Genomic DNA, 13,506 nt, shown 5'->3' on the forward strand with positions numbered 1-13,506 from the left:
AACTGTAGCCACATTTAGGCACCTATATTTTATGAATTGGAATCACTTGGTATCCTAGACTTAGAAAATGCAACAGACCTATTTTCCCTTCATTATGTGTTTCTACCACGAATCAACCGCACTTTGAAGGAATTCAAAGCTGGATATAACAATCACTCTATTTCCACTGAAGGTAATAGAACTCCCATCCAGCTTTTTGCCTGCGGAACTCATGTGTCTCATCGTCACAACCCAGAACTTTCTACAGCAGAGGTCTCCATACCCTCCTTGTCAAACTCTGAAAGTAGGTTTGTCCCATTAAATGACAGTGATTTACAAGAGCTATATACAAGCATTCACCCTTTTGAAGAAGACAACAATAATGGTAAAACATTGTTTCAGCGAACACAGCAGTATATTTTTAACAAACTTGTAAATGTGTGACCTCAACCACAGGATACCAGCGATGTTCTAAAGAGTGATGACACTTAGTATTCTTAAATGCTGTACAGCAAATGCAGTTTTTGTACTACTGCAGAAGCCCCTCCCCTCTAGCAGTGATGCCTCCTGCCACATAAGGACTCAGAGTTAATGACTGACAGTGACTCATAGGCTATTCAGAAGGCTACAACCACTTTTAGTTTATGGGTAAAACCAGTTATTCAGATTGCAGTAAAGATCAAATTCACACTGTAACAGTGTAATACAGTATAACAGTGAAATTTATCAACACGGAACAGTCAGTCTTTAAACCAATTCACAAGATTATCTACAGTATTGTTTTAATCATTGTAAAGTTGCAATAGTCTTAATAAATGTTGCTGTTAGATGTCTAAGTAATCCTAGCCTGTTCTACAAAGCATGTTTAGTATACTCTGTGCATAAACTGTTTTGAAATGTCCTTGTTTAAAAAAGAAAAAGCTTAATAAAATTATTAATTGTATTACACCAGTGACTTTATTGATTTGTCGTTGAAAATACAGAGTTAGCATTTTTATAAATCTATTGAAGCTTTGAAAATTATTACATTTCAACATTAAATGCAGTCAGAATTGATTTCAACTTTCTTGTATGAAGCAAAGTTACTTGAAACTACAATTAATGAACAGGATTAGAGTTAACAAACCCACCATTTTAATTTCACTTTTTTGGAACATGTTTAGATGGTGCTGAATAAAGCTCCATTCATGAGTGCTACTAAGAAGCAGTAATGAAAAGCATCATCATCAGCCATTGTTGTTTCATTCACAAAAAGCTGAAGCTCATTTGCACGTGTGTGCAATCGGGAGATGTTTGCTTTCATCGTGAATGAATGTTATTTTAGGAGCTGGTTGAAAACCTATGGCTGGAATCTTGCTGCTCCCGGTGGCAAGTGTAGGATGTTAAATTTCAGTGTGCATCCATTTGGTGTAGCTGAAAAATAACACACAAAAAAAGTATATTCTGTACAGACCCCAACTGATATCTTGAGATTGACAGATAAAAATGTATTACTTTTTTTTTTTTTACTGTTTCAGACACACAGAACGTAACAGATTTATTATCTGTAGTCATTTATTAACTTGTTAATGTTCTGTCAAACAATGTTCAGATCAGGTGGTTGTTGCGTTTGTAACATTATAAAAACGAGTGTCGTCAACAAGCCTTTATGCCTTGAGTAAGTAAGTTAGTTTATCTATGAAATCATATTACCTTCAAAAGCACCACTCTCCTGAAAGATGGCCTTCACCAGTAAACGGAAAAACTCCCGCCTTGGCCCCCCAAGGTCAGCAGCATCTTCCTCTGTATCATGTTCATCGCTTGCAAATGTGACATAAAGCATCTCACAGCTTTCTGCAAACTTGGGTCTCTTGAACTGACGCAAAGCAGTTGACCACACATTGGTTCGACTGATATGGAGTTGTCTTGTTCCTGGTGTAATGACTTTCTCACTATGAGCTCTAAGAAGACCTTCAATTTCTTCTTTGCTGAGTTTCTTAAAAGACCTATATAAAAATGGGACAATGACAAACAGATCTCGGGGAAAAATGGAAATTTGCTGTACATTTCACTCAAGTGCACAGAGTTACAATAGATAACTATGTTGTGATAGTCCATATTAAATTAGTCAGAAATGAGCAATTACCTTTGTAATTGTGTAACTGCAAAAAAAATGATGCAAGTAAAGATGCAAATAAGATATTCAATTATCAAAGGTTACTTTCAAATCTTACCTTGAAATATGAACTTCACTTTGTTTATCAGACTCTTCTAGGAGGCTATGCTGAATTGCCTCTTCAAGAGCTTCATCTTCCTCCAGAAAAATAGGGCTAAGTAGATAAGAGATATTAGAAATCATAAAACCTGTCAGCCTTGAAGAATTTCTAACACTACATCATTAAAAAAAAAAAATTAAATGTAAATCCTTAAGTTGCAGTCATTCAGCAAAAAAAACCCCAAACATGCAAATTGGAAACCTGCATCAAAACAATATCCTAAACCAGCGGTCCCCAACCCCTGGGCCTCGGACCGGTACCGGTCCGTGAGTCGTTTGGTACCGGGCCGCGAGAGTTGAGGCTCAGGTGTGAAATGTATAGTTTTCAGGGTTTTTATCGGTTTTCAGTGTTATTTTGTTATCGTTAACTCTGTTTTCCTTGGTCTTTTCATGTGTGTTATGAATAAATCTTCTTTTTATCGGTACAGGTACTAGTTTTATTTTGTTTTATTTATCCGCGACACCTTAAAGGCTGGTGCATGAAAATTTTGTCGGGCATAAACCAGTCCGTGGCGCAAAAAAGGTTGGGGACCGCTGTCCTAAACAACATCTAAAATGAAGGATTTCTTTAACCCCTAGACAACAGCTTACACAAATTCTGCCACATTATATGGAAACATCTGCTGTCCCTCATTTTCACTCTCTTGAATGCAGCTCTCTGTTTCCTGATGCTTGGCCTCACTTTCACCTGGTGTTGTAGACAACGCATGATGCACTGAACAAAGGAAAGAAGGTCAGCATGACTTGCTTCATAATGTTAACAGAGCCTTTATATATCCTTATATTAGTTCAAGTGAAAGTTGGGCACAAATTCCTCCTTGGCTTTAATCACCTGTGATAATCCGTAAACGTTAAAATGGTGAATGGCCTGTTTTTGTATAGCGCTTTTATTTATTTTTTTTAAAATCTTTATTTAAAGTAAACAAATTTACATATAAAATGTACATACACATACAATTACATATACAAAACCATGAACACATACAAAAAAGGAGAAACAAGGAGGAAAGTCTAGCATCTGAGTCCACACAACGCTCACAAAATTTACAGTTTCAATTCGTTCCAGGGGAAAACTTTCCCAAGTTTCAGGTCCATTGTTCGTCTTCTCCGCAGATCTGTAATGATATGTTTACTCAGCACATCACTACTTATCATCTTTTGTTCAAGTACTCCTTTGGCACGGGTTTTCCAAATATGTGTGTTTATTACACACATTACTAACCAAAAGAGTCTCCTTTTGTCTTCACCCATTTTTTCTTTAAACAAACCATATTTAACTGCTTTGATATTAACATCAACGTCATAGCCAATCTCTGTCATCTTCTGTCTTATCTCAGTTGTCCTATAACAATCCAATAGAAGATGTTCTAGGGTCTCATCTTCATCACAGTCTGTCATAGGACATTTCATGGTGGTAACAAAACAACTCCATTGTACCACTGCTCTCACAGGGAGCCGCCCGAGCGAGATGAGCCATACCACGTCTCTCATGTTTTCAGATAATAATTTGTCATGTATATTTTTAACTATTGAAAGGTTTTCATCTTCATTTGCATACTTGTATTGAATTAAACCTTCATTTTTGATTCCATTAATTTTTTTATAGATATTTTTCGTATTATCTTGGAGAATATTTAAACTATATTGTTCCCATTGACTTGATAAGTCACCAAACATAAGTCTGTGGTATGGAACGCCCGCTCTGGCCCTGCCTCTTTTCTTTTGCCACAATTGCTCCTTCCCTCGAACCCACGGGGCACCCCGAGAAATTGCGCTTTGAATAATTTTAATAAAAGGAATTCGCAAAACAATCTCTAAGTCTGGGACTCCCAAACCCCCGTGCTTCCTACTCTTGTACATAAATTTTCTCTTAGTCACTTCTCGATTGGATCCCCAGATAAATTTAATGCACATCTTACTTATTTTCATTACAGTTGTTCTCGGAGGAGGAAAAATTGTGTCAAGGAAAAGAAGTTTTGAAATTATGTGTGTTTTTACAATATTAATACGCGTTTTATAATTTGTATCTTTATTTTCCCATTTCATAATTTCCATTTTAATTTCATTTTCTTTCTTATTCCACTTTAGTAAACTAGAGTCAGTATTATCAATCCATATACCCAAAATTTTAATCTCCCTACAAAGAGAGATCGTCATTTTAGGTTGTCTGGTCGGATGTCCAAGCCACACCCCTTCAGTTTTGTCTTGGTTCAGCTTGGCACCTGATGCCTGTTCGTAGTGGTGTAATATCTCCATAACTGAAGACAGTTCATTTTGGTTTCTGATTATCACAGTCACGTCATCTGCATACGCCAAAGCTGCGATTTTATGGGATTTGTCAAGGACGTATCCCTTAATCAGTTTGTCATCATTGATCCTTTTCAGTAAGGGGTTAATGGCAAGGACATATATTCTAATTTTTGCCTCATAACTTTTGCACTGTCCACTCCTGCTGTGACAAAACAAATTTCCCACGTGTGGGACTAATAAAGGTTATCTTATCTTATCTTATCTTATCTTATATAACGCAGCACTCAAAGGACATCCTTGTTTAACCCCGCACTCAGCGCTAAAAGGGGATGAGAGCTTTCCATTTACCTTAACTCGCACTAAGGACTTTTTATACATCAATTGAATAATAGAAATAAATTGGTCCGGGAAATTATAAGCTTTCATTACTTTCCATAAATAGGAGTGGGAAACTTAAGTTATCCCACATCAATCATCCCTTAATTGCGCATGTTTGTTCTTTTTCAATGATAATATCTAATACATCTTCTAGTCTAGACATAATTATTTTAGCAAAAATCTTATAATCTACATTCATTATTGTCAGTTGCCTATAATTGTTAATATCTTCTCTATCACCTTTCTTATATAATAAACACATAACTCCTTCATAAAACGATTTACCCATTGTTTCTCTTTCTATTCCTTCATTAAAATACTGAGTTAACAATTCAGACAGTTCTTTACTCACAATTTTGTAAAATTCAGAGGGGAGTCCATCCAGACCAGGTGTTTTATCGGTACTAAGTTGGTTAATTACTGACTCTACTTCCTCTCTTTTAATTTTTCCAATCAAAGTTTCATAAATGACAGAATCTAATGGTTCAACCTCACTCAAAAAATTGTTAATAGCGTCGCTGTTTGTAACTATGGATGAAAACATCTCCGAACAATAATCTCTAATTACTTGTCTTTTCCCCTCTTCTTTAAAAACTGACTTTCCATGTTTATCCTTAATTGAGGCAATAAAATCATTCCGACTTTTCTTTTGATTATTAAGAATCATATAATCACTGTTCCCGTGAAAGTCAGTATGTCGCAACATATTAAATAAAACTTCTCTATTGACCCGATCAATGTCCTCTTTAAGAGACATCATTTGATTTTCCTCCTCCTTCTCCTTCTTATTTCTTAAATATATATATCTACTCACATCTTCATTATATTTTACATTCTTTGCATGGTTTAATTCTCTCGCTTTAAATTAAAAAAATTGACACATACATCGTTTAAGAAGCTCCCAAAGTTCCGAGAAAGAAGTAGTAAAAATCTTAAGATGTCATATTTTCTTAATTTCAGATTTAACTTCGGACACAAGCAACTCGTCTGCTAACAAGGATGTATTCAATTTCCAATAGTTCAAAAATTCATGGGGACAACAAGATACTGTTGCCATAACCACCATATGATCAGAAAAGTCTGTTAAAAGAGTGTCATATTTCAGACCTTGAACATTATGTGATATGTAGAATCTATCAATCCTTGTTTTAGTTAACGAATCGAATCTAGTGTAATGGACGGTATGTGGATGCAAGTGCCTGTATAAATCACGAAGTGCTGCTTCCTTAAAAACCTTAACCAACAATTTGCTTTCTCGCAATTCTCTAGCGCTTTTACTAGTCCCCCCTAAGGACCCCAAAGCGCTTTACACACCCAGTCATCCACCCATTCACACACACATTCACACACTGGTGGAGGCAAGCTACAGTTGTAGCCACAGCTGCCCTGGGGAGGACTGACAGAAGCGAAACTGCCATATCGCGCCATCGGCCCTTCTGGCCAACACCAGTAGGCAGTAGGTGAAGTGTCTTGCCCAAGGACACAACGACCGAGACTGTCCGAGCCGGGGCTCGAACCGGCAACCTTCCGATTACAAGGCAAACTCCCAACTCTTGAGCCACGATCGCCCCAATCGGACAAATTAATGATGCTCTCATCAAACAAACCCCCCAGGAATTATTACGCACTGCAGTAACAAAATCTAACTGGTCATTGAGCTTAGAACCTCACTAGGTTTTCATTCACGTCACATACCTCGTCTTCTCCGGCAGACTGGACTTTCAAAGTCACTGTCAGACAGCTCTTCTGGTTCCTCCTGAGGGAAAAGAAAGCATGTTCTACATAAAATCAAATACAGTTGCACCAAATCACTGGTAACACAGAGACACATGGCTGCACTAAAAACTGTTTACACCTGCTAAAAGTGCAATATTAATTAATTAAGAAAATTACGTTAAGGGAACAGACTCACTTTTTAGACAATAAATATTTCTGCACTGCAATATAAAATGTTTACCTGTGCAGGTGTTTGTATCCCTGCCATTATATAGAGGCAGGTGGTGGAACAAATCGAGCCAACTTCTTGGCCACCCCAAAGAAAACTGCTAAAAACATTTGGTTTCATTAGTCGTTTACATCCTCTAATTGTACTCAAATACTCAAAAGGGAATGTCTGGCTAGTTGACAGTGCAAACGTTCTTCTGAAGATTGCTGCGATTTCTTCTCTAAGTTGTGCTTCAGACCAGTCAGATGTAAAGGAGATCTTCCCAATAAGGCCATCTTGTGCTAGTTTTGCTTGTGAATCTCCTCTCGGTATGAGAAACGTTGATGCTGAAGACAAGGGCAAGCACACAACATCTTTTGTATAGTGTTTGCAGGTCTTGTTTTTTCTCACAAAATGTGAGCGCGTAGCATGAGCTTGAGGAACTGATGGAAGAGGAACCTGAAATGAATTCAAACACAGATACAGATAGACACCTATGCATTACAATACATCCATAAGGTTTCTGTTATCTGTTCATTAAAAAACAAAACAAAACAAAAAACTGTAGACTCAGACCATCTTACTATTGTCTACCCATTACACAGAAAACTGAAGGAGGAATGCCAGCATCTGGTGGTGTCCATGACTTCAAGACTTCAGGCTGTCATTGCCAACAAAGGGTTTTGAATAAAGTAATAGAAATGATCATTTTATTTTCAGTTATTTAATTTGTCTAATTACCTTAGAGCCTCTGAAATGATAGGATTGTGTTTACAAATTAATTTTTCCCCCTCACATTTTTATGCATTCATTTAGTCCAACCCACTGAATTAAAACTTAAAGTCTGCACTTCAACTGCATTGGAGTAGTTTCATTTTTAATTCATTCTGGTAATGTACAGAAGCAACATTAGAAAATGTGTCTGTATCCAAATATTTATGAACCTGATTGTATATCAAAATCGGTCAGCAAAGATAAGATAACATACCTTTATTAGTCCCACAAGGGGAAATTTCATGATAAATAAATTAAATGATATGTGTAAGAAGGCCTACCGAGCGGTATGGTATCCCAGTGGAGACAGCAGGTCTACTTGGTCCAGGTGCATTGCTGGATTCCTAAGGAAACATTTACATCAAGAACGACTGTTACCTACCTACCAAATAAATAAATAGAGTTGTATGATGTTCGATCTCTGTCTGCTGCCTACCAAATGAAATAATTGAGGACTAGCTAAGTAATTTAGCTTTGCTAATTTTGCTAACACTGCTATCAACCCGTCCAAAATGCTATACAATAAACTTACCAAGTGCTGCGGCGTTTGTGAGGTCGAGGGTGCATTACCGCTGAATCGTTGGATGGCCGACAAAACGGCTCTTCCAATGTTTTCAGCTAAATCGCTGGACATGCTGGTAGGGAATAGTCGAAGCAGCTCATGGCAGTCAAAAGTGACCGTGAGAGGAGCGCAAACACAGAACCTGACCACGACCAGCACACTTTAGCGCGGGAGGTTTTCTTGAAGCTTTTATTTTGGTATTTCCGTTGACCCGTACAATAAATTTGCATATTAGCTAAATATTTAGTTTCCCGTAACATTTAGATTTAACATTTAACATTTAGATTTATATATAACATTTAGATTTAACATTTAACATTTAGATTTAACATTTAGATTTAACATTTAACATTTAGATTTATATATAACATTTAGATTTAACATTTAACATTTAGATTTATATATAACATTTAGATTTAACATTTAACATTTCGATTTAAATATAATATTTACATTTAACATTTAGCATTTAGATTTAACATTTAAAATCCTGTTTTAAATATGAAAAGTTACAAATATTTTACTAAATGTTGTAAAAAAATGACTCGAAAAAACATGTTTTTGTAAGATTTAGAGCTAAATGTGGAAAAATGTTGCTGTTAATTTCGGCATGTTTCAGTTTACAAACGGCGCCCCATACATTTGCCTAATAATTCTGCACTCCCTGTATACGATGCACGACGCACGAAGGCCAAAATCGGGCCGATCGCCAAAACGGTCGCACGACTCAAAAATTGGCTCAAAATGGGCCAAAAATCGCACAGTGTAAGCCCAGCATTAGAGCAGCAATGTTTGTTCGCTCAGAGAAAGAAAGAAAAAAAAGAGGCTGCAAAAGTACAGGGAGGAATGGGAAAAGGAAAACACCTGGCTGGAAAAATGCACAATAACACCTATAAAGCGCACTGCACTGTGTGCCGGCGCACTTTTTCCATAGGCATGCTTCTAATGGTGGGCACATGAAGAACATGAGGGGCGTGAAAGCTCGGGGAACCCTTAACCAATTTTTTGTCCACCAGGCCACGGCAGAAGCAGATATGGTATGTAAACATTGGTTTGTTTTTTTTAAACCCTCTGGTTAAGGTTAATATGGGCATGTGCAGTGAATATCAGCGCTATGTGGCCAGAAGTGTGATAATATAATTTATTTTGTGTAATAAACAACTGCAAGGATAGATGATTACAACAAATAGATCACTAATACATAAAAGTAATACATAGATGAATAATGATGATGAGTTAAGATGCGTAATCATGGGAACAAGTGGGTTTACAAACAGGAGCAGCTGATTAGCATTAGAAAAGCTGAAATAATACCTCAACTGAAGCCAATTGTACTAAATGCACTATATGTGCACTGTTACAAGAATATTTTGCGTTCTATTGTTTTCTATTAATTTATATAATTTTAAGTTAAGCAGGACAGAGTTCTTTTAAAGAAAGATTTACTTATATTCTCAAAAGTTAAGTATGACAGGCTTCTGTTTAAGAAAGAGACCTGTTTTACTGTGTTAATCTTGTCATTTTGATCTAAAAATAAATGGCTAAATGATCTGATCTGATTTGTTTCCTATATGGTCATATCACAAAGAATATGCATCTGCTTAAATCAAATTCAAGTCAAATGGTTAAAAAATAATTTCACACACAAAAAAAAGAGCTACCACACTGGGAAGGGTGAAGACAACTGGGTTGCCCGGCCCTGGCCACGAGGTGTCCCTTATTTATTTTTCAGGGAGTTGGCAACCCTACATACCGCTCAGTAGGCCTTCTTACACATATCATTTAGCTGACTGGCTTTGATATACAATCAGGTTCATAAATATTTGGATACAGACACATTTTCTAATGTTGCTTCTGTACATTACCAGAATGAATTAAAAATGAAACTACTCCAATGCAGTTGAAGTGCAGACTTTGAGTTTTAATTCAATGGGTTGAACGAAATGATTGCATAAAAATGTGAGGGGGAAAAAAGTAATTTGTAAACACAATCCTATCATTTCAGAGGCTCTAAAGTAATTAGACAAATTAAATAACTGAAAATAAAATGATCATTTCTATTAGAGATGGCACGATACCACTTTTTTATGTCCGATACCGATACCGATATCATAAAAATTTATGATATCGATATCGGTATCATATTCATATCGGTATCGGATATCTGCCGATACCAATATGAATCCGATATAGTGTTTTTTAACTCATTCACTGCCATTGACGTCTATAGACGTCAATTGAAAAACTTACGTTGACTGCCATTGACGTCTATAGATGTCAATTGAAAAACTTACGTTGACTGCTATTGACGTCTATAGACGTCAATTGAAAAACTTACGTTGACTGCCATTGACGTCTATAGACGTCAATTACGTTTTTCAATGGGAGGGGGCAGGTGTGGGATTTGAAGGGGAAGGTGACTGGAAAGGCAGAAAAACCCCAAGGGCACCTTACAACACCGACCCTGATAGCAGGCTAGACGGTGACCTAGGCAGGCACCAACTTGAAAAACTGAAGCCCACCAGCAGTAAAAGTAGACCTGCAAGGAGGTGCAGGGTTTGCGCACGTAAGGGATTGCGCAGTGAGACAAAAATGTGGTGCAAGTCTTGTTGTGTGCCCTTGCATCCCGGAAAGTGTTATAATGATTACCACACAAAAGTGAATTATTCATTGTGAATAAATGTTTCACTATGTACATTTTATTTTTTCATATATTTGTAAATAAATTGTTTTGATAAAACATAACCTTTCTCAGTGTTATTTCTGTTTTATAGAAGTGAAAAACTATTTTATATGTTAGAGGTGTCACAAAGCAAGAAATATTAGTGTCAAAGGCACTTTTCTGCTTGAAATGTATTTTTCACAAAAAGCTCGTTTTCTCCCTTTTTTTGGTCAAAACAGGCATTTTTGGTGGAACCCACCTCTCTTCTACAGCTGATTACTAAAGAATGGAAAATGGTAGAAACAAGCTTTTTTTTTTGGATGAAAGAAGAGAGTCTGTTCTTCATTTTGGTAGGTTCAGCGTTTATATGATCATAACACACAGTTTTCAGTGGCTCTTCAAAAATGAGTAAAAATGCTCAAAAACCCTGGCAGTGGGGAGTTACCTGATTTGAAAATGGCTGGCAGTGAATGAGTTAATCAACAAAACTTGTTTTTTAAATATCTTGCTGCATTTTGTATAAGTTCATACTCAAGTTTAAAACAACAACTACACTAAAGCTATTCTGTTATACCTGTATGCAAAAAAAAAAAAGTTTCATAGTAATCAACCTTAATTTTATGTAGTGTGAAAAAAAATGCACAGAAATCAATTATTTTTCAAGAAATATTAAATAGATTCAACATCTTTCTTCAACAAAATTGCAGACTGCACAGATGGTACCTTCCCAAAGGAAAAAGTACTATAGCTTACTAGGGTATATATATTAGACTTAATAGTCACTATATACAGTAATTGACTTCTATTCATTTTACATCAAATTAAAACTTTGGGTGTCAGATAATTATTTATTAAAAGCTAGACATTTTAAATGAGAATAAGAAAGAAAAGTATGTCTTTGTGCCCCCTTTTCCCTGTTAATGCCCTATCAGCCCCCCTGGCTAAACTTTGCTAGATCCGCCCCTGCACAGTTACCAGCCGTCAGCTACGTAGAAAAAGATCCTGGTGTAGATAGTAATATTAAATAAATTCTAACAACAGCTTATCAAGCTTAAACGTGCTGCTGTTGTTCAGCCGCTGGTTTCCTCTTTTTTTTTTTTTTTTTTTTTTTTTGCCTGTCCCGTTTGGCTCTTTTGCCATCAGAATTGTTGTCTAAAGGCAAAGAAAGATGCCCAACGGATTTACTTTACCAAATTGACCATCCCAGCCTTGCCGTAATGGTCCATTTGATTCACCTTTTATTGTTTATTTTATTTTCACTTACTGAATACGGGACAGACTTGACTGGGGGAAAGAAGGGGAGAAAGAAAGAGGGAAAGAGAAACAGCTGAGAAGAGGGACGGGGGAGAAGGGCAAAAAACAAAAACCAACAGAATGAGCAGGAAAAAATAAAAAATAAAAAATCCATATATCAATCACCTGGATCACCTGCTGAGAAAGAAAAAAGAAAACAAGCAGAAGAGAACAAGAGTAATAGAATAAACAGCATCACAATGATATATGGGAATATGACAGTAAATACTAAATATTAAACATTATTGTGCAGCACATAAGATCAACAGAACACAGTGTGCTTTGAGGTAGGAGCCAAAAAGGGTGTAGTTTGTGGGTGTGATCACCCGTGTGTACACCTGTGAGCATGGACGCGCTTGTTTTTTGTTTTTTTAAAAGGTTCCTTCATGTAATGATCTGCTAGAGGGTGTGGGGGGGCCACAGCCCCGTCCTCCAGGGCATGAAGCAGGTATGGAGGAGATCAAAACTCCAGACATCCAGAGGCCCCCAGAACACAAGAGACCAAGGAAGACCAACAGAGGGGCAGCCGCGCCACTGTCCCAGTAAGAGCTGAGGAGAGTCCCAGATGAGGGCTCACTCAACAGCCGCGGAGCAGAATCCAGGGGGAGTTGCAGTGACGCGCCCGTGAGCTCCACCGGCAGCCAGCCGTGCCTGAGTGACCCAGCCCCAGGCCGAGAGGCCGGGGGCACCCCACCTCCGAAGTGGCCCGAGCGAGCCCCAGGCTCCAGGCCCCGATACGTGGCCGCCAAGGAGTGAGCCGGTGTGTACCTGGACGCCCATCCCCGGACACAAAGAACCACCAATGCACCGACACCTGAGGGAGTCCGCCACTGGCAGGGGAAGTGGTGGTAGGGGGAGATAGGCCTCCAAACCTTGGAGGGCCTGAGATGTCCCCAGAGAGGTGGCGCCTGACACCCAACCTGACATATAGACACAGACATACAGGCACACACATATACAAACATCCATTCCCACCCTCATGCTCTCATATGCACTTACTCCACACTCAACCAACGTGGAGACAGACATAAAGAGACGCTGTACACACGATCACACTCCCAAAGCGTACTCTACGAACCGGGTCTAGGTACCCTTGCCCCTGGAGGGGGAACTGCACCCAGACCCAGGTGGTGTTACCCTTTTCCCTGCGGTGGGGGGAGGCAGACCGCCCCGACTCCGCAGCAGCAGGGAGGCCCCACACTCCAGACCGCAGTCGGACGGCCAACTCCTCCTCCTAGCCCCCCCGCTCCAGCAGGTCGCAGAGAACGGGGGTGAGAGAAGACTCCAAACCTCCCTCCACCCGCTCATTGTAGTGTTGATGCATGTGTGTTCTAAGGTGCATTTAAAACCCAGGAGGGCATGGAGCTACCTGCCAGAGAGCAGCAGGTAAGCGCATGGTCCCTCCTGCTAGCCCTCAATGTCTACGTGTA

General features: G+C 38.4%; 1 protein-coding gene across 1 annotated transcript; it reads right to left on the reverse strand.

Moving 5' to 3' along the window:
• Nucleotides 1–1,318: 1,318 nt before the first annotated feature.
• On the reverse strand, nucleotides 1,319–8,321 carry LOC146571904 (uncharacterized). Its single transcript, XM_085278424.1, has 8 exons — nucleotides 8,092–8,321; nucleotides 7,841–7,903; nucleotides 6,819–7,244; nucleotides 6,557–6,617; nucleotides 2,825–2,948; nucleotides 2,193–2,288; nucleotides 1,672–1,964; nucleotides 1,319–1,392 (listed from the first exon to the last, which is right to left on the reverse strand). The coding sequence occupies exons 1-8, from the start codon at nucleotides 8,191–8,193 to the stop codon at nucleotides 1,319–1,321; spliced, it is 1,239 nt and encodes a 412-aa protein (XP_085134550.1). The 5' UTR covers nucleotides 8,194–8,321.
• Nucleotides 8,322–13,506: the final 5,185 nt, after the last annotated feature.

This window comes from Mchenga conophoros, linkage group LG6, assembly GCF_057382185.1.
Source record: "Mchenga conophoros isolate Kocher_MC1m ecotype Shallow Benthic linkage group LG6, M_conophoros_male_GT1.1, whole genome shotgun sequence".
Taxonomy (NCBI): Eukaryota; Metazoa; Chordata; class Actinopteri; order Cichliformes; family Cichlidae; genus Mchenga; species Mchenga conophoros.

Bases quoted from the DNA above. Each gene is read 5' to 3' on its own strand.
- LOC146571904 (XM_085278424.1), bottom strand. From the start codon at position 8,193: ATGTCCAGCGATTTAGCTGAAAACATTGGAAGAGCCGTTTTGTCGGCC. The intron at 2,949-6,556 runs GTATGTGACGTG...TCCTTTGTTCAG, and splicing joins AGTCTGCCGGAGAAGACGAG to TGCATCATGCGTTGTCTACA. The intron at 1,965-2,192 runs GTAAGATTTGAA...ATTTTTATATAG, and splicing joins AGTGAAGTTCATATTTCAAG to GTCTTTTAAGAAACTCAGCA.